Source organism: Nylanderia fulva, unplaced genomic scaffold, assembly GCF_048542155.1.
Source record: "Nylanderia fulva isolate GAGA-0341 unplaced genomic scaffold, ASM4854215v1 Scaffold4, whole genome shotgun sequence".
NCBI classification, from domain to species: domain Eukaryota; kingdom Metazoa; phylum Arthropoda; class Insecta; order Hymenoptera; family Formicidae; genus Nylanderia; species Nylanderia fulva.
This window is the reverse complement of record NW_028190476.1, coordinates 7,130,818-7,155,267: the sequence shown is the minus strand read 5'-3', so window position 1 is coordinate 7,155,267 and position 24,450 is coordinate 7,130,818. Positions and strand designations below refer to the sequence as shown.

The 24,450-nt window shown below is 28.2% G+C and overlaps 4 protein-coding genes across 6 annotated transcripts; 2 read left to right on the top strand and 2 right to left on the bottom strand.

The window, feature by feature from the left end:
- Window positions 1-2,264: 2,264 nt before the first annotated feature.
- Window positions 2,265-7,770, top strand: LOC114937772 (lanC-like protein 3 homolog). Its single transcript, XM_029311390.2, has 3 exons — window positions 2,265-2,728; window positions 3,858-4,234; window positions 4,453-7,770. The coding sequence occupies exons 1-3, from the start codon at window positions 2,299-2,301 to the stop codon at window positions 4,999-5,001; spliced, it is 1,356 nt and encodes a 451-aa protein (XP_029167223.1). The 5' UTR covers window positions 2,265-2,298; the 3' UTR covers window positions 5,002-7,770.
- A 409-nt stretch (window positions 7,771-8,179) lies between these two features.
- On the bottom strand, window positions 8,180-14,284 carry Vha44 (V-type proton ATPase subunit Vha44). Of its 2 annotated transcripts, none has more exons than XM_029311446.2 (8): window positions 14,023-14,284; window positions 12,625-12,941; window positions 10,245-10,431; window positions 10,064-10,162; window positions 9,685-9,893; window positions 9,453-9,597; window positions 9,232-9,370; window positions 8,180-9,046 (listed from the first exon to the last, which is right to left on the bottom strand). In XM_029311446.2, exons 2-8 carry the CDS (start codon window positions 12,908-12,910, stop codon window positions 8,951-8,953), a joined length of 1,161 nt encoding a protein of 386 aa, XP_029167279.1. In that variant the 5' UTR covers window positions 12,911-12,941; window positions 14,023-14,284; the 3' UTR covers window positions 8,180-8,950. The 2 variants fall into 2 exon arrangements, with proteins under 2 accessions (XP_029167279.1, XP_029167280.1); XM_029311447.2 differs by lacking the exon at window positions 14,023-14,284 and adding an exon at window positions 13,435-13,598.
- Window positions 14,285-15,506: 1,222 nt separating this feature from the next.
- Window positions 15,507-17,770, top strand: LOC114937779 (replication termination factor 2). Of its 2 annotated transcripts, none has more exons than XM_029311398.2 (4): window positions 15,507-15,588; window positions 15,706-15,782; window positions 16,069-16,452; window positions 16,538-17,770. In XM_029311398.2, the coding sequence occupies exons 2-4, from the start codon at window positions 15,714-15,716 to the stop codon at window positions 16,931-16,933; spliced, it is 849 nt and encodes a 282-aa protein (XP_029167231.1). In that variant the 5' UTR covers window positions 15,507-15,588; window positions 15,706-15,713; the 3' UTR covers window positions 16,934-17,770. The 2 variants fall into 2 exon arrangements, with proteins under 2 accessions (XP_029167231.1, XP_029167232.1); XM_029311399.2 differs by having other exon boundaries at window positions 15,522-15,632.
- S1P (membrane-bound transcription factor site-1 protease) lies at window positions 17,085-23,914 on the bottom strand. The gene is made up of 12 exons (XM_085485883.1): window positions 23,001-23,914; window positions 22,565-22,906; window positions 22,214-22,398; window positions 21,660-21,954; window positions 20,926-21,080; window positions 20,231-20,511; window positions 20,061-20,163; window positions 19,635-19,893; window positions 19,272-19,546; window positions 18,359-18,657; window positions 17,891-18,164; window positions 17,085-17,675 (listed from the first exon to the last, which is right to left on the bottom strand). Exons 1-12 carry the CDS (start codon window positions 23,529-23,531, stop codon window positions 17,306-17,308), a joined length of 3,369 nt encoding a protein of 1,122 aa, XP_085342009.1. The 5' UTR covers window positions 23,532-23,914; the 3' UTR covers window positions 17,085-17,305.
- Window positions 23,915-24,450: the final 536 nt, after the last annotated feature.

Here is a 24,450-nt window from a genome sequence, read left to right as displayed (position 1 = left end):
ATATCTTGATCTAAAGATGCAAAAAAGGGCATTTTAGATACTTTTCCGTAAAATATATAGCTTTAAATTGGGATGTGATAAAAAGTGCTACGACGGCTCAAAATAAAACTTCTTGTAGTTTATATAAAAAATATATAAAAGGTCGAACCTATAAACAGTTTATTGAAAAAACTAAATTAAAAAATTGAAAATATTTTTTGCACGTTTCCTTATACTACTAATACAAAGTCTTTAGAGGTTCGATAGATAAAATATTTATAAATATTATTTTATTTGTACATAAATATTTAATTATTTATATAGATTTATTTACAATTATATAAATCATAATAATTTGAAACACATTATGTGAAATAATCTACATTTTTGTAAACACACACACACCCACACACACATATGTAAAAGAACAAGAATAGCAATAATTCTTGCCTAACATTATCTTTCAATTATCGTTTCGTGTACGCAATATATGTATTTCGCATTATGCATCTGTAACAAATTATATCGAATGATTTATTATTTGCATATTAATTTGCATATTATCTACCCAGACAGCACCAAGTCTAAAATTGACGCATAAGATAGCATTAAGAAATCTTTAAGACAGCTATTTTATGATATGATATCAAAAAGACATCTTAAAGATATCTTACGCGCCAATTTTGGACTTGGTGTTGTTTGGGTATATAAATAAAATATGTACACAAATAAAATAATATTTGCATAAATATTATTTTATTTGTACATATTTTATTTACATAGATTATATGCAAATATTTAAATAAATCATTCGATAATTTATTACACATTTTATTTATTATATAGATTTATATAGATTATATGCAAATATTTAAATAAATCATTCGATTATTTGTTACAGATCCCATACAGCACCGATAGATTGCAAAAACATTACAACAATCTTTCACCGCAATATTGCAATATTGCAAATTTACTGCAAAATGTTGCTACATCATTGCTGTTGAATTGCAGCAATGTTAAAATGTCCGCTTTTTGAAAGATTGCAACAAAATATTACAACAATATTGCAATGTTATGAATTTGCAATAATGCATTGTTATTGCAACCATAAACTAATATTGCATATACAGGTATATAAATGTAAATAAATCATTAATGAAAATACGTTGTAGTTAATTTATATATATTACAATATATAAATTATAGAATTTGGATTACATGCAATATTTCCGAAATATTAATGTCATGTTGCTACAAGTGTGCTGGAATTTTGTGCACCTATATCTCTGCAATGTCTTTATAATGTTGCATTGCAACTTGCAACATTGCAACGTTGCTGCAATATAATTGCAATAATCTGTGCTGTATGGGATGCATAATGTGAAATATATATTGCGTACACGAAACGATAATTGGAAGATAATGTTAGGCAAGAATTATTGCTATTCTTATTGTTCTTTTACATATAATATACATATACAGAGAAACAATGATAATACGAAAACCGGTTCTTGCTGATATCTCCCAATAATCGCATTCGTTCAACGCATTAGTGTTTGTGTCTACATGGATGTTACTACATATGCGATGTAAGAGAGACAAGGACAGAATGATAGTCTCTCCTTGTCAAGCTGTTAGCTGTCAGTATGTTACCACGGAAATTTCCCCTGCTCCTTATGAATCTAGTGAGAATCTTATAGTCCAGATATTTCATAAAATAAGTGACATAACTTTGGTTTTTTTTTTTTAATATATTCTTGATATAATAAAGTAGTCCGCCAAAGAGTCGGATTTTGCATTTTTGCTCTGAAAAATTTATAATAAATAAAATACGGACTCCTGGCTAACCCAACCTTACCCGTTACTAGCTGCGCATTCCCCCAAGTTATATTATAAATTTTATTTTCATCTTTTTTTCAATAAATAACTCTTTGGCGGACTGCATTTGAGCTTACTGATTAAGAATATCATAAATTTAATAAGATTCATTCAGTAGTTTCGCTAATATCTGGAATATAAGAATCTCTAATTCCCGGCCGGCCGATAGGCGTCTCCACCATGTCGCCTGCCGACCCTTAAATTATCAAAATTTTTGACTAAAATTGTAAATCCGCCATATTTTCTGTAACCAATTGCGTTGCTTGATTTGAGTGACGGATAGACAAATCAAGCAACATGATTGGCCGAATCTTTACAATATCTATTTGTGGTTGGTTGCTCGATTTTAGTCATAGAGTGCTTCTCTATATAAATATACAAGCTCGATGTCTAATCGTATTTATGTTTTGAATACAGAGTAGCTATATATATATATAAATGTTAAACGCAGTTCGCTGCGTGTATCAATATTTATTGCGTTGGAAAGTAAATATAAGAAATTTTTCAGACACGATGTCGCAGCGATCCAGGTACTTTGTGAACGAATACTGCGCGCAGGAGGAGAAGATCGCCGGTTCCGCGACGTCGCTACAACGTGACATCCACGACAGTCAATCTGCCGCTAAAACCAATCTACGTAAGATTCTGCAACGTATCGTTGACAAGGAGCCGCCCGAGCGCGCGGAGACGGATGGTGGTCTGTATGTCGGTGCATCCGGCATCTCCTACACGTTTCTGCGACTAGCTGAGCATCCTCTGTTGAAAGATGATGCTGACAAGCACCTGTCATTAGCTGAACGTTATTTGCGCTCGTCCCTGACGACAGTGCAACGTCACGAGGGACGATCCGGCACCGGCTTTCTCTTGGGTTTGTATTTGTCATGGAGCTCTATATAATTTATTAGTACGAGCTCTTTAATGTACTAGCGCAAGCTCTATAATATACTACAACGAGCTCTATAATATTTAATATATATTAACTATATAATATTACATAATATTTGAATATATTAGGACGAGCTTTTTAATATATTAGGACGAGCTCTCTTTCAAAAGTGGGAGAATAACAATTAGAAAAAAAAAATATATATATATATATAAATTCTGGAGGATTGTTATGGCTCAGGGTGTCGTTGAGCTTGATGCTATTTGAATATTATAATAGGTCAAAAATATTGACTTCATATATACTCTTTACAAATTGAAAGAAATATACTTACGGTATAAAAGAAAAATAATTTACAGTTATTTTCAATTTCAAATTCATAAATATTTTCTGAAAGTTGTGTACTGCTTTTTTATTGTAAGTATATGATGGTAAATGTTTTTAGTTCACATAATTAATATAAAAAGAAACATAGAGGTTTTTCATTTAAAAAAATATGTATCTTTCTAATTTTGATCCAATTTTATTATAGGATAGCATATGAGCAAAGTAGTGATAAAAATGGGGAACTATAATATACTGGTATAAGCTTTTTCAAGGAGTAGAAGAATGATAAGTTGTGGAAAAGAATATGTAAATGCTGAGTGGATCCTTATTTGTTAGGGATTCACTGATTGAGATTGATGCTGTTCTAATATCACAAGTCAAAAATATTGACTTCATATTTATTCTTTATGAATTGAAAGAAAAATCATTTAACATTTATATATATATATATATATATATATTTAGCAATAGAAATGCTACAGCAGTACACAGCTCCCAGAAAATTTTTTATTGATGAATCAATATTTGAAATTCATTGGTGAACATTTTTTGGAAGCTGTGTACCGCTCTTGCATTTTTATTGCTAAATATCTGTGATATATAGTGACCAATACATTAAGTATAGAAATAATATAATGAAATAAAATAATAACAATTTTTTCCTATATTTTTACATTATATTTTATATTATATTATTATAATTTTATATTTCTCAATAGAAGCTAAGCTAGATTGAAATGTGAAAGTGATCTAATGAAATAATTGATTCGATTATGTATTTTAGGGGATTGGGGTATTCTGGCAGTGGGCGCAGTCCTCGCAACCGTCCAGGGTGACGAAAAAACCGCCAGTGAGCTCGTGAAACGCTATGTAACGACGGGAGCACGTTGCAAGGAAGTAAATTTTCTCAAATGCGGATCGGACGAGTTTTTTGTCGGCCGCGCTGGCTTCTTGTACGGCGCGTTGTGGCTGAATCGCATGATGAAAAATACCGTGGTGCCACTCGACATGATGCACGAAATCGCACGAACGATCGTTGCCTCGGGCCAGATGTATGCGCGAGTACATAACAGTCCGTGTCCATTAATGTATGCCTACTATGGCACAGAATATCTAGGCGCAGCGCATGGACTCTGTGCAATCTTGCAAATCCTTATACAGGTGATTATGATAAACATGCATAATCTAAAATAATTAAAGAGACTATACGAAAACTCTAAAGAAAAATTAATTATAATTAAGCATAATAATAAGAATTTATTTATTCTTTTATTGTTAAATTTAATATATTTTTATCTATACTTGCTTCAGTATTGTAATTTTTAATTAATATTATTATTATATAATATATATTTAATTGTATTTTCCTTTATGTCTAGGTGCCATCATTCTTAGACGACAATGAAGATATTAATAACACTACGCGAACTTGTGTAGATTATTTCTTGAGCTTACAAATGACCTCTGGTAATTTTCCATGCGCTACGGATGAAATAGATTATTCTGGACGAAGTGTCAGAGATAGCAACAGTGAATTAGTGCACTGGTGTCACGGTGCTCCTGGTGCCATTTACCTGATGGCAGCAGCGTATCTGCGTTGGAAGGATCAGCGTTATCTAAACTCATGCGTACTCGCTGGTGACCTTGTCTGGCGCAAAGGCCTTCTGAAGAAAGGGCCTGGGATTTGTCACGGTGTGGCTGGCAATGGCTATGTCTTCCTTCTTCTATATAGACTCACTGGCAATGAACTTCACCTTTATCGAGCTGCCAAATTTGCAGATTTTATGAACTCACCACAATTTCAGTCTGATGCACGCACACCTGATTCACCGTATTCACTTTACGAAGGTATCGCCGGAACTGCCTGTTTTCTCTCTGACCTTATCGAACCGGACAAAGCTCATTTCCCATTCCAAGATGTGTTCTAAAATTATGCAATATCAAATCAAAATTTTTCTTTATTTTTTGCAGTTTTGTTCGAATCAATCTATTATATTTTGATTTTAATCTATATATTTTTCAATATTATGATTTTATTTGTTATGATTTTATTCTATTTCAGTATAAATATTTATTATTGCATTTATCTTTTACAGATTATTTTTGGAATATTGAATTAAGTAAATGTAAACATTGTTTTTAATAGTATGTGTGTATATATAACGACATATTAAAACGTTTTATTAAGATTCCTGTGCAGCCATATATTGAATTATGACATTAGAATCAAAAACTTATGAATTTTTTCTTGCAAAAGACATAGAAATAAATAAGTTTTTTGTGATCACTTGTTTTCAATATTATAAAGTAGTAAAATGCACTAAAAATTTTCTTTTTTATTCTGCATTAATAACTGATTGTATAACTTATTTGCATTTGTCCAATATTTTCACGAAAATGGACGTTTCAATGATTGACTACAATTTACAATTATTTATTAATTTACGAATCAAAAAAGTTTTTATGTATTTGACTAATTTATATTATTAAACATAAATAATTCATTTAAAAAACTTATTTATTTCAAAGTATTTTGCAACAGAAAGCTTATGATTTTTCCCTTTTGTCATAATTTAGTATAATGTTGGTAAAGAACCACTAGTCTTATTAAAGTTTATGAAAATTCATTTTCTTAATCATATCACAGTAACAAATTGTTTATAAAATTAATTGTAACTGTGATACAGGCCAATTTTAATAGATTAAAAATTTTTACCTTAGGATATTAATACATTAGAATGTTGTCAGAGAGTTTTATGATACAAACTACAATTAAATCACAAATTCCATTGAAATAGTATACGAATTCTAGCTGAAGAATTATTTATTTCAATGCAAGAAAAGAGTTCTTCATCTAGAGAAGATTATAACTATACATTTAAAAACAAAAATCTAGTCTTAATCTAGCAGGAAATTATTTATCCTTATTTGCTGATTATTGATAAGTTTAATAAGATTTAAATTGGCTGCATTTTGTTTTGAATTTTATATTATATTTATAATTTTATATTTGTTTCTGACATTCTTGTTGCTTCTATTTGTTTTCATGTTCATCGTTATTATCTGTATTGATCGCATTTAATGTTGAATTTTGTATTCTTATTTGTTTATGGCATCTCATTTATTTTTGTGTTTATCGTTATTGTTTATATAATATACAATTTAAAATTTTAATGTGAATTATATCTCTGTTGTCTCAAGTAATATTAAATTCCTGTCATAGATTCTTCGCTGGTCAGTTATGGATAGTTTACATTTCGATATTTTTATTCTGCTTATCTTCCATCAGTATTGAATTTTTAGACGATTTTTTTGTCTGATTTATCGTGCCCTCCCATAATATTATGGAAAAAACTTTGTGATTGATGATAATTTGTGAGCAATCTCCGTGAATTTATGGAAATATCTACTAGCAGAATTATACTTTTTTAATTTAGTTTGTTGACTGAAGATATTTGACAATTTCTACATTTTTATATTACTAAAAATAGTTCAATTGAGAATCGAAATATTTATACTCGTATTTTTACGTTAAAAAATGAAATACGTAATAAAGGATTTTTAATTATGCGATATATTAATTCTTGTCACAAGCGAATCGTAATATGTAAATTTACTAGTGTTAAACATTAATACATCTAACCGATCTTTTACTCCTCAAATTTATTCTTATTCTTTATTTTATTATTTGAGCTTCTTTATAATTAATTTAAAAATATTTCTTAAATTTTACAAAATTTTTCTAAATAGGAAAAATAAATCTACATGAGAAAATGTTAATTTATGAGAACATATTTTTATAAATAATGAAGAGTTAAGCAACATCCTCCTGTTATTAAACATTTAGCTCATTGTGAACCATATCAGGATAATATGGCATAAACATAATAACATAGTAGAGAAATTGTAAAAACCAGTTTATCATATATGTAATTATATGATGACATAAGTTTGTACATATATATTGTATTATTGTATATGAGTTTATATATATACATAAACATCTGAAACAAATGCAAGCATATTAAAGAATTACTTTGTCTGATTGTAAGCATATTTTATTGCGTGCTCATGCATGTGATTAACATAACTGTGCTTATACAATATAATTAAATTCAAGAAATCACAGGAGCAAAATATAAAAAATTTAGTTAAAAGATATCATCAATTAAAGTTAAAGTATTTATTATTTGTACAGTTACATTTATTTGTACATAACGCACAACAATTAATTGACTATATGATATTATATTATAATCATATTTACATAATTGAGTTCTGTTTTTTTTTTTTTTTTTTTTTTTTTTTTTTTTTTTTACTTTTACACCTGATTTCACTTCTTCACATAGGCTTAAAGGACAAAGTTTTATTGATATTGTCATTGATTTCTACTCTAATACAATTAAAGCATTGTACATTGGTTTGCATGTTACACAATCGTGCAATTCAGTGACATAATACTCAACTTTATAACATGAAACCATACTATACATAAACTTTTTATGTATTTTACACTGTTTTTTATGTAATTTACATTGTAATTAATATAGGAAATTGGATTTCTTTAACAAAATGTTTTCAGGAAATACATAAGTTTATATTATAATGTAATATATTTTAAAAATATTTATTTTGTGCAAAGTGTAACAGTGCCAATTTAGGAATATATAAATTACAAATTTATAAATGTAGAATAATTGGCAAAAAAATTACTATTGACTTATGAGTAATTACAATCAACAAATTATAATTTTTTCACACTTTATATTATATAAAATGAATATTGTTCCTGAAAATTAATTAATTTTATAAAATAAAAAAACTTTGAAAAACGTTAATATAATTGTTATTTCATAAATTTGCTATCATCATTAGATACCTTCAATCTGTTAAGATATTTGGCCGCTATAATCGGCAATTGTAATATATATTTCAATTAAACAATATATAATATATTGAAATTTATAGACTTTAACAATAATGTGATCACTTTTCTATGTCATATGTAACTAATTTGTATATATGTATATATGAAAATTATTTATTCATAATTATTAAATATATTTAAAACAATAAAATACTAAGAATACACATGACACATAAAACTTGTTTTAATATATTCAACAATAAGATATTTATTTTCTAAATTGCAGATAACATTCATTTTCATTAAATATATTCATATGATACACTTATGAATGTTCTTTATAGCTATATAACAAGGCCTATATTTCTGTAAGTCTTGATATTCCTTACATATGAAAAGATCAACATTTTTAACTCTGTATATGACAGATCGATGCACATAATTATACATTGTAGCAATACTATTTAAAAGTGGTATGAATTTCCTTTGTCGCGTGTAAAATGTGTAAAATTGCGCTCCAAGTATTATAAAAACTAAGTTAATTAATAAAATCAAGTGAATTATCAGAAACAATTTATATTATTATAGATACATGAAATTTGTAAATATAATTCAGATGTAATTTTGATAAAAATTATTTGAGAATTTAATCATTATGTTATATATTTATATAATTTCATATAATAATTTTCTTTATATTTTGACACTTGAACGGAAATATATATCGGGAAATGCGCAATGTAGTACTCCCAATATTTTATTAATTAAAAAAAAGATTCCTTTCTCAGAAAGGCTATGCGATGATTTTCTCTAATTTTGTAATAAATCATTTATAATCTTAGATACATGAATTTTTTAAAAATTCAAAGAAATTTTTGAAAATGCATTATATCTTTTTATTTATTAATACGGACGAGAAATTTGACCTCACCGCCATAGATTGATGTAATAGACGTGTCTTCGCAAGTAAAAGGAAATATATGCGGAAGAAGGAAAGTAAATTCTAGTAATTAGACCTTGCTATCAACCATATCCACATTGATCTTATAATAAACATACGGGAAATAATCGCTTTGGCCAAAACCTAATCCTGGTATATCCACATTCTGTTAAAATTAAAATATCTTTGTAAGTATAAATTTGTTTCACAAAAAATTTATATCAAAAATTTGTTTTCGAAATAAACATTTACTTATAATATTAATGATAAAAAGCTTAAGAAATGTTTTAAAATTATAATTAAATTTATTTAATTTTAATAAATAATATAACATATTTTGCATTAACTTACATCTTGATTATGCACTGTTGAAGATGTAGCAGATGAATCTAAGTGAGCATAAAGCTGATTCAAGACATCACGTAATCTCCTTGCGCATTTCTTATGTGGATGCAATAATATTGCTTGGAAATTGACAGGTAAGCCATATCTACAAATTATATTACAATATGTTACAATACCACTCTATTAACTATACCTTATTACTATATTTTTATAGAGTTTAATAGTACCTAAGAACAGATTCAACAAATACACGTAAAGCTTTGACATGGATCCAAGCACAGAAACATTCACTGAAATTCACTTTTAGCCAGCGAACGAGTGGTCCGAATTGTTTCTTTTTATCAGTAACCAGCTTTGTAATTTCATTCTTTCCTATAATATAAATAAAAATCTCACTCTTTACACAATATAGATATATTCATCTTAATTTATTGAAAGAGATTTAATGTTTAAACAAACCTGCTGCTAGTTCTTCTTCATTGTATATAAAATCTCGTACAATAAACTTCTTCTCACGAGCATGCAACTTAAATTCGTCAATTACTTTCTTAAATAAAGTGATTGTAAATAATCCATATTCTGAGTCTTGAGTAATAAGTTGGGTACTACGTGGTACAATCATATCTGTCAGTTTTTCATAACAACCGTACCAATCCTGGAAATTGGATCTAAACATATAAGATATAAATATTTTAAAAACTGAAAACGGAGAGCTGACTTACAAATATTCTTATTAATATAAATATTTATTTTTTGTTATGAATAATTATCTTATATAATAATTAATATTAATTCTTATATGGCAGCCTTGATTTGTGCTGTGGATGTATTTACTCACCTTGGTACAATCACAAGCAAAGTAGTTAAATATTCGCTGTCCAAGATAAAATGTTCCTTTTTCACTAAATCTGCTAAATTACGTGTTAATAAGCTTCCCCTATTAAAAATATATATAATTATATCCTTTTACTTCATAATTTGTTAATTAAATTCTTCAAAACATGAAAAATCAAACTTACGTCTGTTTTTTTTCAAGATTTTGTAAGCTGCCTTTCAAATTATTGTATATTGTAGACTTAGTTTTCAGATCAGCATCAATCTGTCCCACTTGTTTACTAATAATATCCGCTATGTTTCTCAAAGATTGTTTGATGGGATATTTAGCCATATCCCACTGGAATCGAGTTATATATGATGGTAGATCACCTAGTAAATTTTTGAATTCACATTAATCCATTTTTGTTTTAGGTAAGCAATGATGATATGTCATTGTAAAGTTTCAGAATTAATTCAGAATATTATGTAGAACTGTAACAATTGATATTAATTAAGTTAATTATTAATAGTACTAATTGATGTAAAAATTAATAATGAATACTGTATTGCATGTAAACATAATTACTAAGCTTAAAATTGCTATATTATATAATTAATCAATTTTAAAAATTCGTAATTCAAAACTATATTTTTCGACATTTTTGTATTAAATTAATTTTATTTTATTTTTAAAACAAGAAAAGAGACATGATCGTTTTAATTCTTTCGTTCATGACTTTAAAAATAAACTCAATAGGGTAACCATTATCCAATAAAATACATATGTATTGCCAAGTCAAAGTAAAGTCAGAAAAAGTCGGCTTATGAAACCAATCGAAAATACATCTTCCATTGTCAATAATAATCGAGGTATCAAGAAAAATCAATCGATTATTATTACTAATTTTTAAAGTGAATTGTAAACGTGGGTGTATAGAGTTAAAAACTTTTAAAGTGTAGTCAATTAAATGCAATGGAGACACTAAGGCGATGTCATCCACGTATCTACTATAATATTCAAAGTATCAAGAAAATTCAATCGATTATTATTACTAATTTCTGAAGTGAATTGTACACGTAGGTGTATAGAGTTAAAAACTTTTAAAGTGCGGTCAATTAAATGCAATGGAGACACTAAGGCGATGTCATCCACATATCTAATATAATATTAGATATGTAGATGATATCGTCTTAGTGTCTCCATTGCATTTAATTGACCACATTTTAAAAGTTTTTAACTCTATACACCCACGTTTACAATTCACTTTAGATATTGGTAATAATAATCGATTGAATTTTCTTGATACTTTAATTATTGTTGAATTTAATATTTTGAATTTTTACTCTCAACTTCCCTTGATGCAAAAAAGAGATACTATAATTGGATTGGTTGACAGGATCTTACAATTGTCACATCCTAAGTTTCACAAGAAAAGCTTTGACTTGGCAATAAATATTTTATTGGATAATGGTTACCCTATTGAGTTTATTTTTAAAATTATGAATGAAAGAATTAAAATGATCATTTATAAATCAAAAAATTATAGTATAACACACAACGACTGTTTAAATCCTGAGAATAATAATAACAAATATTTTACTGTTCTATATGTCTCGTCGATATCAGAAAGATTTAGACCATTAGTTAGAGACCTTGACGTGAAAATATTATATGCAAGCATGAATAAGCTTAACAGATTGATTAGAGTCCATAAAGACGTTTTACCGTTATCTTGTACAAATAATGTTATATATAAGATCAATTGCAATGATTGTAATTCTTCTTATGTTGGCCAAACAAGTCGCATACTTGGTACAAAAATTAATGAACATCAGAATCATATCAGATGGAATAGTACAACTCGTTCGGTAATTACAGATGATAGAATTAGTTATAATCATGATTTTAATTAGGATGAAGTACAAATACTTGATAGAGAACCTTTTATAAAAAGACAACATAACAGTTTAAATATGCAAACTAATACTGATATTCTTCCACAGAAATATTTAGATGTAATCAATAGACTATTTAAGGTTTAAAAACGTGCTTCATCATCCTTTCTTTTTAGGGTACATGCAACAAACAACAAATATTATTGTTCTATACTTCATGAGACTTGATTGTGATAAGTCATTCTCTCAATATAATCTTAATACATATTTGCTGTTTGTTAGTTGTAAGTACCTTTTATATTACATAGTGAATAACTCTTTATTTAATATCTGTTAATTGCAATTGTACTGATTTCTCTATTCAGGAGTAGAGAAATTTTAGAATGGGACTTTAGAAATGAGCTCTTTGATTTACTAATCAAAGATGCTATCCTATTTCTACTTTCTGCTACTTCCTATTGCCTGTCTCTTTTCTTGTTTTGAATTATATGGAATCTCTCTCATTATTAGTTTTATTTTATTTTACTTTTAAAATAAACATTAAAGTATTATACTGATAATTGTGAAACACCATAATGTATATAACAAATTATTTTTACTTTAGATAATAACTGATTCCTTTTTCACTGTTGTTGAAAAAATACAAAGGTCCAAAAGGTAACAAAGCAAGAAATAATTTTCACTTACTGTTATTAGCCAACAAGTTTTCATGCAACTTATCCCTCTGATCTTCCAAAACCTCCCCTAGATAAGTTGCCACTTTACGTGTTACTTGCTCCACATATGCATCAAGTTTGCCAAGGTCATCCGACAACCCGACCAATTGATCCAATGTTCCAACTTTTAGATCCGGAATGTGAAATTTATAATTTACTGATAAAGAATGTTGCTTGGATGTCAGGTTGTTCATAGTTTCCCATGTTTGCTGACAGGTTTTGTCTCCTGGTGCTGATATCAACCAGTATTCTGTCATTTTATCTCCTTTGTAAATAACTTTTTACTACCTAAAACAATATTATAGTATCAGTGATTCTTATCTATAAATAATATAAACTACATCAAAGAATAATTATAAAAAAATAAATTTTATCAATTATACATAATTTTTTTTGCTTATAAATATTTTTAAAAAATTTAATAAAAACAATATTTCTTTGAAAAAATAATTGAAATATCTGTGTGTAAAAGTGTAATATTAAATTATTTAAATATTACACACGACAGAAGAAATAAGTGTAACAATATTATTTACATGTAACTGTTAATTACTTTTAATTGTCGTAATACTTTATGGTATTTAATATAATTCTCAGATATTTATAAACATATATGTTAATTTCATATAAGTATATTTTAAGATTTAAAATTATCTATGTGTGTTTGCAACTGCGGACCTTAAAAACCATTTCGTAGACTACGATAGTACATTAAACAAAAAAATCATTATAAATACATATAATTAGTCTCAATAAATGCAAAATTAACTTTCCCAACCACCTGCTAATATCACGTTTGTCATCTATCAAGGCATCAAATGCGCAAGCATACAGTTGCGCAATTTTGGTTTGAAGAAATGACATGCATAATAATTATTAAATAAAAAAATACAAGTTGTAATTATAAATTTACGCGAATTATTGAACGTGGGGCGAATATACGGCAAAAGGGGGTGTGGCACGACGAACATCATCTGCCTATAAATGTTATATAATTAGAATACAAATTTTCCACGTGACTATATGCACGACGAATGGCGGGCTGAACGATCTGGCGCCAATAAGCGTTTAAAAGAAGAAAGAAAAACCAAAAAACAATCCATAATCCACGGTGCAACGGGCGGCAAGTGGTCAATGTCCTTGACTGAATTTTTTTCTGACTGACATGCGAATTCGGCGGGCAGGAAACGTCGCATCAGAAGGAAAACCAGCCCTTTTTCTCATGTCAATTCAATGGCGTCGAAGGGCCTCGCTTTCGAAATCAATAATAAGACACATGTCGGCGAGAAAAAAATATATAACGAGCGACGTACAACAGTGTATAATATTACATATATTACGCGAGGATGGACGTAAAAGTGTAACGTACGAAAATGGAAGTTGGAGAGTCCTTGGTTGACGTCGTCGATCGTGAAAAGAAGCGGATCGAATCGCCAGGATCTCGATGCTGGCCGCGGAGGATTTTTAAAAAATCTCGCTGGCTGGACGAAACTGCTCCCCGACGAGAAAATCAGCAGAAAACATTGTGACCTCTCACGTGATGACAATTATGTGCTGCTGTTGCGCCTCATTCGATAACGAAACCGTGGAACTAAATAACGCTGTCAGCTGACTCGCGAACTACGCCAGCGGCGTGTTGCATAAAGTGTATATAGAAATGACAGTTCATTGACGGATTGAGTTTTCGACGGAGAGGCCCTCTCGCGGAGAGTCGTGCAATTTTGAAGTAATAATTGGCAAAAATGTCTGTATAAAAAAAATAAAAAAATGTAATAATACTAAATAAAAAATAAATTAATACAAATTGTCGCTCGTGTATTGAAAACAAAGTGATAAATATAAGGCCAACTTATCGAGCTGAATATTCGAGATGTTCAGTCAACTACCATTTATTACATGTATAAATTATAAACTACAGTCATTATATTATATTAAAACTAACGCAAATTAACGCAAATTACAATCATTCTATAAACGTTTCGACCGCACGCGGTCTTCTTCAGTATAATTATTGAAAAATAAATTCTTACAATTCATATGATATCGAAATTTAATTATAGTTATTCAGAATCGAGAGTTTTTGAGCAATTAACGCGTGTTTCAATCCGTCCTGTCCAACAATGTTCGCCTCGATATGATCTCTGATTTTGTTCAGATCTTGGATGATTTCATCGTTAATATGCGAGAAATTAACCCGTACCGTAGGCGCTATCATCGTTCTTCTTGACAATTTTGCTACTTATTAACAGTTATTAAGGATGACACTTAACAAACAACAATACAGAAAGACAGCTCATTTTAAACTCTCTCAAAACTCTGACGTTTATAGAATGATCTAAATAAAATAAAATAAAATAATGTTAAATGTAATAATAATAATAATAATACAAATAATAATATAAATAATAATAATAATAATAATATAATAATAATATAAATATATAATATAATAATAATAATATAATAATAATATAAATATATAATAATATAATAATAATAATAATAATAATAATATAAATAATAATAATATAGTGAGGCCCTCTCGTGGAGAGTCGTGAAAATTTGAAGTAATAATTGGCAAAAATGTCTGTAAAAAAAGTTAAATATAATGATAAAAAATAAAATAAAAAATGTTAAATGTAATATAAAAAATAATAATAATATATAATGTAAGAAAATATAATAGTAAAAAATAATAAAATGTAATAAAATATAAATAAATAATATAATAAAATATAAATATAAAAAGTTATAAGGAATGAACCAACCAGAATCAATTATTCTCCTCAAACTCGACTGTGATTGGTCAATTTCTTATGACTTACAATTTTGGGACTCTATTGTAAATCCCGCATTAGCAATCTAGTATTTATGTAGTCTGTGGCTCGCAGTAATTTATTGTCAGAGTTCGGAGAAATTAGGAGGAAAAATCATTGTATGAATATTGTCAATTTTTGCAATATTTTTATAATATTGGTTGTGTGTTGATTTTTGCAATATTTACACAATATAAAATATATTGTAAATATATATATATTCATCTAAATTATAGAAACTGTCATGGGTTGCGATGGTGGTACTATTCCTCGCAGAGACGAGCTCGTTAGAATAAAAAAGAAACCTGAACAGGTAAGAATAAAAAGAATTGGTATAATTTCACTTATACAAAAAGCTTTGAATTTTATGTAATTTAAAGTTAATATCGAATTTTATGAAATTGTTGACATTTTGGATATTTAAAAATTGTGAATTAATAAAAATTAATATCACTTATTTAAACATATTTTCCTGATGTCTCTCTTTTTGTTTATTTATATATATATATATGTATATATTTACATATTGCATAGTGTATTATTATGATCTACATCTACAAGAAAGTAATATTGAATTGATGTGTATATAATTATTTCAGAAAGACAAACAAGCGGAGCTGGCTTTCAAATGGAACCATTGCACGATACGACAATTGCCACTGCAACCACCAATTGTGGGTTGCACTTTGGGTCGTTTATATAGTAAAGAGTCTGTATTAGAGGGTCTTTTGGATCGCAATACCCTTCCAGAATCAGCTGTACATATTAAAAATTTGAAAGATGTAAGGAACTTGAATTTGACCCCAAACCCAGCATTTGAGAGTAATAAAGCTGAGAAAGGAGATGGTTATACAGATGGAGGCAAAAGTCCATACATTTGTCCCGTTATTGGTTTGGAAATGAATGGAAAATACAAATTTTGTTTCTTATGGTCATGCGGTTGCGTGATGAGCGAACGTGCTCTCAAAGAAATCAAAAGTATGGTAAGTAAAAAATCAAATAGAGAAACATTAATTAAATGTGAGTTCAAAGTGTAACAAGATTTACGAGATATTAAATTTCTTGCAGTCGTGTCACAAATGTCAACAACCCTTTAAAGAAGCAGACATAGTTATATTAAATGCTGAAAATGATGATCTGGAACTCATGAAGGAGCGTGCAGCAACTAGGAAAGTTAATCAGAAGAAAGAGAAGAGGAAATTAAGCAATGAGGAACCAACAGAAGAGAAGAAAGTGGACGAAGTAGTTAAAAAGAAGATAAAGAAGGAAGGCAAAGTAATTCCTAAGCTCAGTACTGATCAAGCTGAAGCTAATGATCCTGCTTATAGAAAAGCTAAAGGCGATTACAGCATTGCGAAAGATCCTAAGGCATCAGAAGTTTTCAAAAGCATCTTTACCTCTCATACATCTGCTGCAAAACAAGACAGAGCACATTGGGTTACTTATAATCCATTTTATAACTGATTATATATATATATATATATATATAAATCTAAAGTTATTTATTGTAGTTTAAAATTTTAATAAAAAAAAAGCATATTTGTGAAAACAATAGCTTCAAGATTTATAAGTTTAAAAATTATAATTAATATAGATTATATTATTTTTGTAGAGGTTAATGAAGGCAAAGTAAATGTACGATCTCTGTCAAAATAATTGATATTATTTACAAATTTACATAGAATATTGTACATTTTAAAGGCACATAATATAAATTTTAATAACTGCATAGTTTTTAATATTCATATAAATGTCTAAAAAATTTATATTATGTGTTTAGTATCAATTGTATTGTATATTATAACATAGTGATAGATCTTGTAAAATTATATGAAATTACATTTGTGCAGGTATTCTAGGCATAGCAATAGTTTGAATGGCTCTACGTATTCTGACAATTGTACGTTTTCTGCACGAATGTCTCTTTGTCCCCAAACATTTCCATCGATTTAATAAATATACAATAAATATCACTATAATAATAATTATTACTATATAATTCCATTGATATTCAACCGTTTGATCATCTCCATCATTTTCTGTCACATCATAAGCCATAATGTCAATGTCAAGATGTTGTAATGTAGGAATACTAGCACCGCCGACTCTTCTTTTAAGCCACAAGGTCTCTGTATCTTGTAGTACTGAATTTGCTGCACTTATAGCATCTCCTACAGACAACATTTTCTGAGGCTTGTAACGATCTCTATAAAAAAGATAAAGAAAAAACATGTACAAAACCTGCAAAAACCTTAGGACGATTAATATTAATAAAATAAATACATAATCTTTGCTCGAATACTTTGCACGAGTTCATTTTTTTTTACTCTGACTATTTTATTTATGTTACATTATATAACTATAGAACAATTGAAAAAATGAATATTATACGTATATGTGTGAAAATATGAAATAACTTACATTGGCACAGATTCATTGACTAACACTGGTACAGCATAAATAGGGATGGGGCATGACGGAAGAGGGTTGAAAGTGCCTGCTGGCCTATTGGTCATCAACACTTTACTATGATGACTAAAATGATTTCCTTCCATTCGAAGTGGTAACTTTCCAATCTCTATATTACTAGTGATTTTAACAGTCTTGTGATTTCTTTGATTTTCGTTCATAAAAATATTAGGTATGTAACTTGTTGTTGTATATTCTAAGATAGCATCAAGCATCCAAAAACAAGCTAAATATGGATAACAATATTTTAGTAAGAAATATCCAGACTATACATATATAAAATTGCAAAAAAATACTTAAGACTTATAAAATATTTAAAAGAATTAAAACGAGATATTATCTCTAATGTAATATTATTTAATATTAATATTTTTTAAATATTGATTTTTTATAGTGTTAATATTTTGTTCTTATACATACATTTTTGTAAATGACTGTCATCAATGCAATTTGAATCTCCATAAACGACAAGTCTGCCGGGCATAGTATTCGTCTGTTTTTTGACGTAATTCTCTTTATCATTATTATTAGCTGGTTCATTATTAGTTTGATCATTGTCTACTTCTTCAATATCATATAATGATGCAGTAAATTTTTCATTGATAATTTGTAAAAGTCCAAGAATTGGTACAAGTGTAGATGTCCCCGATTCTTTCTCCAGGAATTCCTGGCCTTGATCATGTAACTCCGCATATAAAACGATTCCGTCCTTTGGAAATCTGGGTATATAAAATCTTGCTGTATAGACATTTTTGAAAGCTGTTTTCAGGGTTGGATAATAACTAGTTAAAAGTTTCAAAAAAAGTTAAAAAATTAATAACTTTTAACTTAGCTTAGTTAATTTAAAATCTATTAATTTTTAACTTCAACTAGTTATTTTTGCCCTTAAACTTATTAATTTTTTTCCTAAGTTAAATTTTTTAAATCTCTGAATACCGTATTATTGTTTTTTATAAGTTATAAGTGTATTATTTTTAAATTAAAGTATTATTAATTTTTATGTTCAATTGTATGTCGTCATCAATTGTAATGATTAAAAAATATATTTCTATATAAAAATCAAAATTTCTTTGTTATGTTATTATAAATTTTAAAAGAATTAATATACAAAATTCTAATTTAATATAAATGTTTTTAAAAATTAACTTTTGATTGAACTTCAGTTAATTTAATCTTAACATTAACTGAGCTAATTTTTTGTTCATGTAACTTTTAATTTAACTAAATTAATTTTATAAGCAACTATACATATAACTTTAACTTAACTTAGTTTTAAAAAATCATTAACTTACCCAACCCTGGTTGTTTTTTGTTTCAAAATTATATTCTTTACCTAGTTATTGTAGTCCCTGACGCGAATATAACTGGCGTATGTTGACCAAGAGTGAACTGACCACTTCGTACTTGATCGCCAAATGCCACACCCCAATTAGGATAAAGAAGATCATTTAACGCTGGAATATTAGCACCTCCCGTTTCAGGTATCCACCACCGATGAGTATTTTCATCGTAAAACTTGATCTTTTGCATGACTGCTGTATTATACCAGTCTGCAAAAATGATTACCGACAGACCATCATCTTCCACGTCTCGCTTTAATTTAGCCACCTGCAATTGAAAACAGTTTATTATGCTAATATGTATATATGTAAACAGCACAAAAATATATATGATATTTTATGGTAATAATGTATACTTCTTCAGGAAAAAATTCTTCTTCTGTATCTACAATAAGTAGAGTACCATAATTCTTTGCATCAAAACAAGTAAATGGATGGCCTAGCACTTCGAGATAATATCCGGCGTTACGCAAATGTTGATACATATCCTTAAAATTTGTATGTATATGATCTGCATTCCAGTCAAGCGGATCATTCTTTACACGTAAATCATCTCTGGGGAAATATCCAGCTGGATACCGCAAATTATGATACTGATCCCATAAAATGCGTTTACTGAAAAAAAGGCAGAGAGAGAAAAAAGTATGAATAATTAATTAAACATATAGAACATGTTATGAAATATGTTCAAAAGTAGCAATATAATTCAATTATATATATATATATATATATATATATATATATATATATATATATAAATCATACATATTATATGTACTTACTATCTAGGAGGGGTAGGTATAATTTTTGCTTGTAATGGAAGCTCTACCGTCGATTGTTGTGGTTTACCTGCTCCATCGCTCTCAACAGTGAGTGAAATATGGCCTGTAAAAACAATCTGCTGTAATATACAAACATTGAATTGCTAGAAAATTACAATCAGATTATAAACCTTTTACGATGCCCTGCCAGTCGTGAGACGTCGATGGAACTGTTATAGCAACTGCTAACCAGCCTGTCCATGGCCATAAAACATCACTATACGTTATCGCTACATCAATACGTTCACCATTGCCGTTGCCGGCATACGGATGCCACGTAAGATTTACCACATTTCCAGCTACACCCAAACTGTTTATTATAGTCACATTGATTATCGTTGGCATACCAGTATAGTACATAGCTTGAGTACAGTACGGCCACATATATTGACACTCCGTCAAATCTATGTAACTAGTCATTTAATAGAAAACAAGAAATTAATTATTGCATTGTTGATATAATCATGGTTTTACATTATTGCTTAATATTACTTATTTTACTTAATTATTATATTTATTTTATATAGATCTTATCAAGAAGTTTTAAATAAAAACTACTGATTTTAAAGAGATTCAACATTTAGAGTAAATCAAGTAATTAACAAGACGAAATACATATTTTCTATATTTAACGAAAAGTTGCTTAATATTATTTATTTTAATTAATTATTATATTATTAACTATTATATTTATTTTATATAGATCTTATCAAAAGTTTTAAATAAAAATTACTTGATTTTAAAGAGAAAATTAACATTTAGAGTAAATCAAATAATTAAGAAGATAAAATATTTCTATATTTTCTATATTTAAAAAAAAGTTTACCTTGGATAGAGTGTAACAACAGGAGATACGGATGATTGCAAATAATTATATGCTCGCAGGAGATCTAATTTTCCCGCGCCTTGCTCGAACATACTAATTCCAGGTAAGCGGAAAGCTGAATTTATCAAGGTTTGCTTCATACTCGCTGGTGTTATCTTAGAAACATTCATAATTACATATAAGCATAGGGCACACAATAGTTTTATTTTATAATTATACATGGTGTTCCATAGGAAATTGCTGAAACCAATCAGTTGTCATTATTTTATTGATAAAAAGTAATGAAAAAAGTGCTAATAATCACATAAAATAACATAAACTAATGATAAATATTTCCAACAGTACCAGATTTAATAGCAGTTATTAAAAGCATCGTCAATAACATTAAAAACGACACGTTAAAAAAGGTTTTACGAGTTTTCATAAAAGAATAGAATTTTGTACAAATTCAAATGGTATGCACTTCGAAAATCTTTAATATTAGCTTACATATGTGATTATTAGCACTTTTTTCATTACTTTTTTTCAATAAAACAAACTGGTATACAAACATTTTATTTATATCCATTAAAAACTGCAGATTTTCCTCTTTTCAACACAAAAGCTGCTTTTTGTTTCCCCAATAACTGTATGCATTAAAAAATGACAGCTGATTAATTTCAACAATTTTCTATGGAACACCCTGTATGTTCAATTATAAATATGAAAAACTATTGCATCTCCTTCTTAATTACCTTCTTAATGAATCCAGATTCATTTGTTTGTACAAATGCACTAGCTAATAGAGCAACCGCACCAGCAACAACAGGACTAGCAACAGAAGTACCAGAAAGGAGTCTACATCCATTCTGTAAAGCGGATCCTCTTACCCCAGACCCATATGTGACAAGATCAGGTTTAACTCTACCATATCCATATGGCAATTCCCATGTAGTCATACCGCGCGAAGAAAATCTTGCTAATTGATCATCCCAATTAATGCCTCCAATGCCAATAACATCCATTTGATCGGCAGGGTTATTTAAGGTGCTACATAAAGAAAATAGCATGATATATTTTTAAATATATAGAGCAATAAAAAAAGAGGGCATATTCATCAGAGCTTTAGAAAATATATATATATATATAATATTCACTAAACTGAATTTAAAAAATGTTTAGTTAATAAAGTCGAAGTTACTTTGGAGACAAAAGCAATTTTCCTCTTTTGATATAAACGTCTAATTTTTAAATTATTTTTTTTTTAATATTTTGATATATATAAAAACTGTAATATTAATTTATTTACCCATATAGAGGTCCATCATTGCCAATTGCTGATACCATAATGATACCATTAGCTGTAACTTCCCATACTTTATCAACAAATGGTTGGTCCATAAAGTCTGGACCACCAATGCTTAGATTTAACACTGTTACTTTACGAAATATAGCATGATTAAATGCATCCAAGAACCACGAAGTATAAGATACCTGCCATATTTGTAGATAATATTAATATACATATATTATAACAGCGTTATGATAATCATTCTTTGTATGTCATATTATTATATTGTCATATATTATGTGCTTATATACTTTAAATAATCCTGTCAATGAAAAAAGTATTAACAAAATGTATAAAAGAAAGAAATACCTGAGTATTTGTAAAAACACGAAAAATGTAAAGCTCTGCATCTGGAGCAAAACCTGGACAATCATCGGAAGACGATGCAATAACACCTGCTACAAATGTGCCATGACCCAGACCATCCTCCTGAGTATTTTCATTTGTCCAATTTATTCTTTCTTTAATGTTTTTAAAATGTGAATGACTAGCAGCAAGTCCAGTGTCAAATATTGCTACTTTTACGTTTTTTCCAGTAATGCCCTTCTTCCATAATTTATCAGCTTCAAGTATAGTTGTAATTTGTCTCGGTATAACTCTTAACAATCTTCTAGCTGTATGTCGATTCGTTGATTGTCTAGATTGAATTTTCTGAAATTTTTTCAATATTTAATATTGAAATTTATATATACAAAAGTTCTCAATTAGACATAGTACTTCAAAACATTTATAATACACAACTTACATGAGAAAAAGAATGATCATTGATTCTTCTTTTGAAGTTTTTATGTTCTAAGACATAAGAATCATTTGTATTAACAAACTTTAATGTTCTTTGTATAAGTCTTTGAGGTGTCACAGTTTTAATAAGTGGATGATCGATTAGTACTTTTAATGCTTGGTCTTGATCTATTTCTTTCAAAAGCACGATATCAAAGTCACTGGGATATTTAGATGCTGCATTGTTACGAGGTATAATTTTCCAGTTTTTAATGCCAAATGAGCTTAGCACAGTTCTTATGTAATTCTCCCGTACATCTGCCTTGTAATAATCCTTAAATTTAACTATATACTCATTCTCAACTATGCTAGAAGAAAATGTGACTTTCACTTCTTGCTCATTGCAACAAGAAGTGCTTGAAGATATAGGTACATCATACAGTGGAGATTTGGCGGTAACGTTATCATATTTTATAAAGTTGCTGTTTAAATGACTTGATACACACAATATATGAAATAATAATAACAAAGGGAGTAAACATATATGCAGCTTCATACTATCATTAATATTGACAGAGTACTACATGTCATATTTTGCAAATTATCATAGTGTACTCAGTAAAATTTCGTGAAAATATATATTTATCAGTCCAAGGAGAATGAAAATAATATCTCTCTGTCAATTACAGAATAACATCATCCTTTCCATTTTCAATATTCATGTGCAAAATATCAATAGTAGTTTCTATATTCAATTTGTATTGCACTTCAAATTAAGGCTTGGAAATAATCATCCAATCCAAAATAGTTCTGAAAAGTCATGTACATTCACACTTCATTCCTTTTCAGTTTTTTCGTGTATATAATTTCTCACATTCTAACCTGATAATAGACATAAACTCTCTTTTTCGCGCTTATACATCCAAATGTAGTATCTATGGTCCAGTTTCCATCAAAGTCTTCAATTCGCGTCTAATGACCTGATGCAGGATTCACATTGCACATTCGATATCCAATAGCAGAGCTTGTTTTCTAGTGATTTTAATTAGTAATATTTTCAAATCTAGAAGCGCGAAAAAATATATAAAAATTGTGCAAAATAAAATTTTATATATATATATATATATATATATATATATATATAATATTATATTATAATGTAATATATATTTATGATATAAAATATATACGCGAGTATCATATATTTATATTATAATATAAAAAATATATATTATATATTTATAATACATATTATATATCAAATAAATATATGATTTTTACAATTGAAACAAAAGTCAAACTTATATGGATAGGAAATATTATAAATATCAATTGATAACTTGTATATATTCGATTTGCGCAGATAAAAAAAATAAAATAATCTAATTTTCTTTCTCTTGTTTTATTTCTTTCTCTCTTTCCTCGTCTGTCAAAATATATCTCTCTTTGGAATATATAGCAATACAAAAATAAAT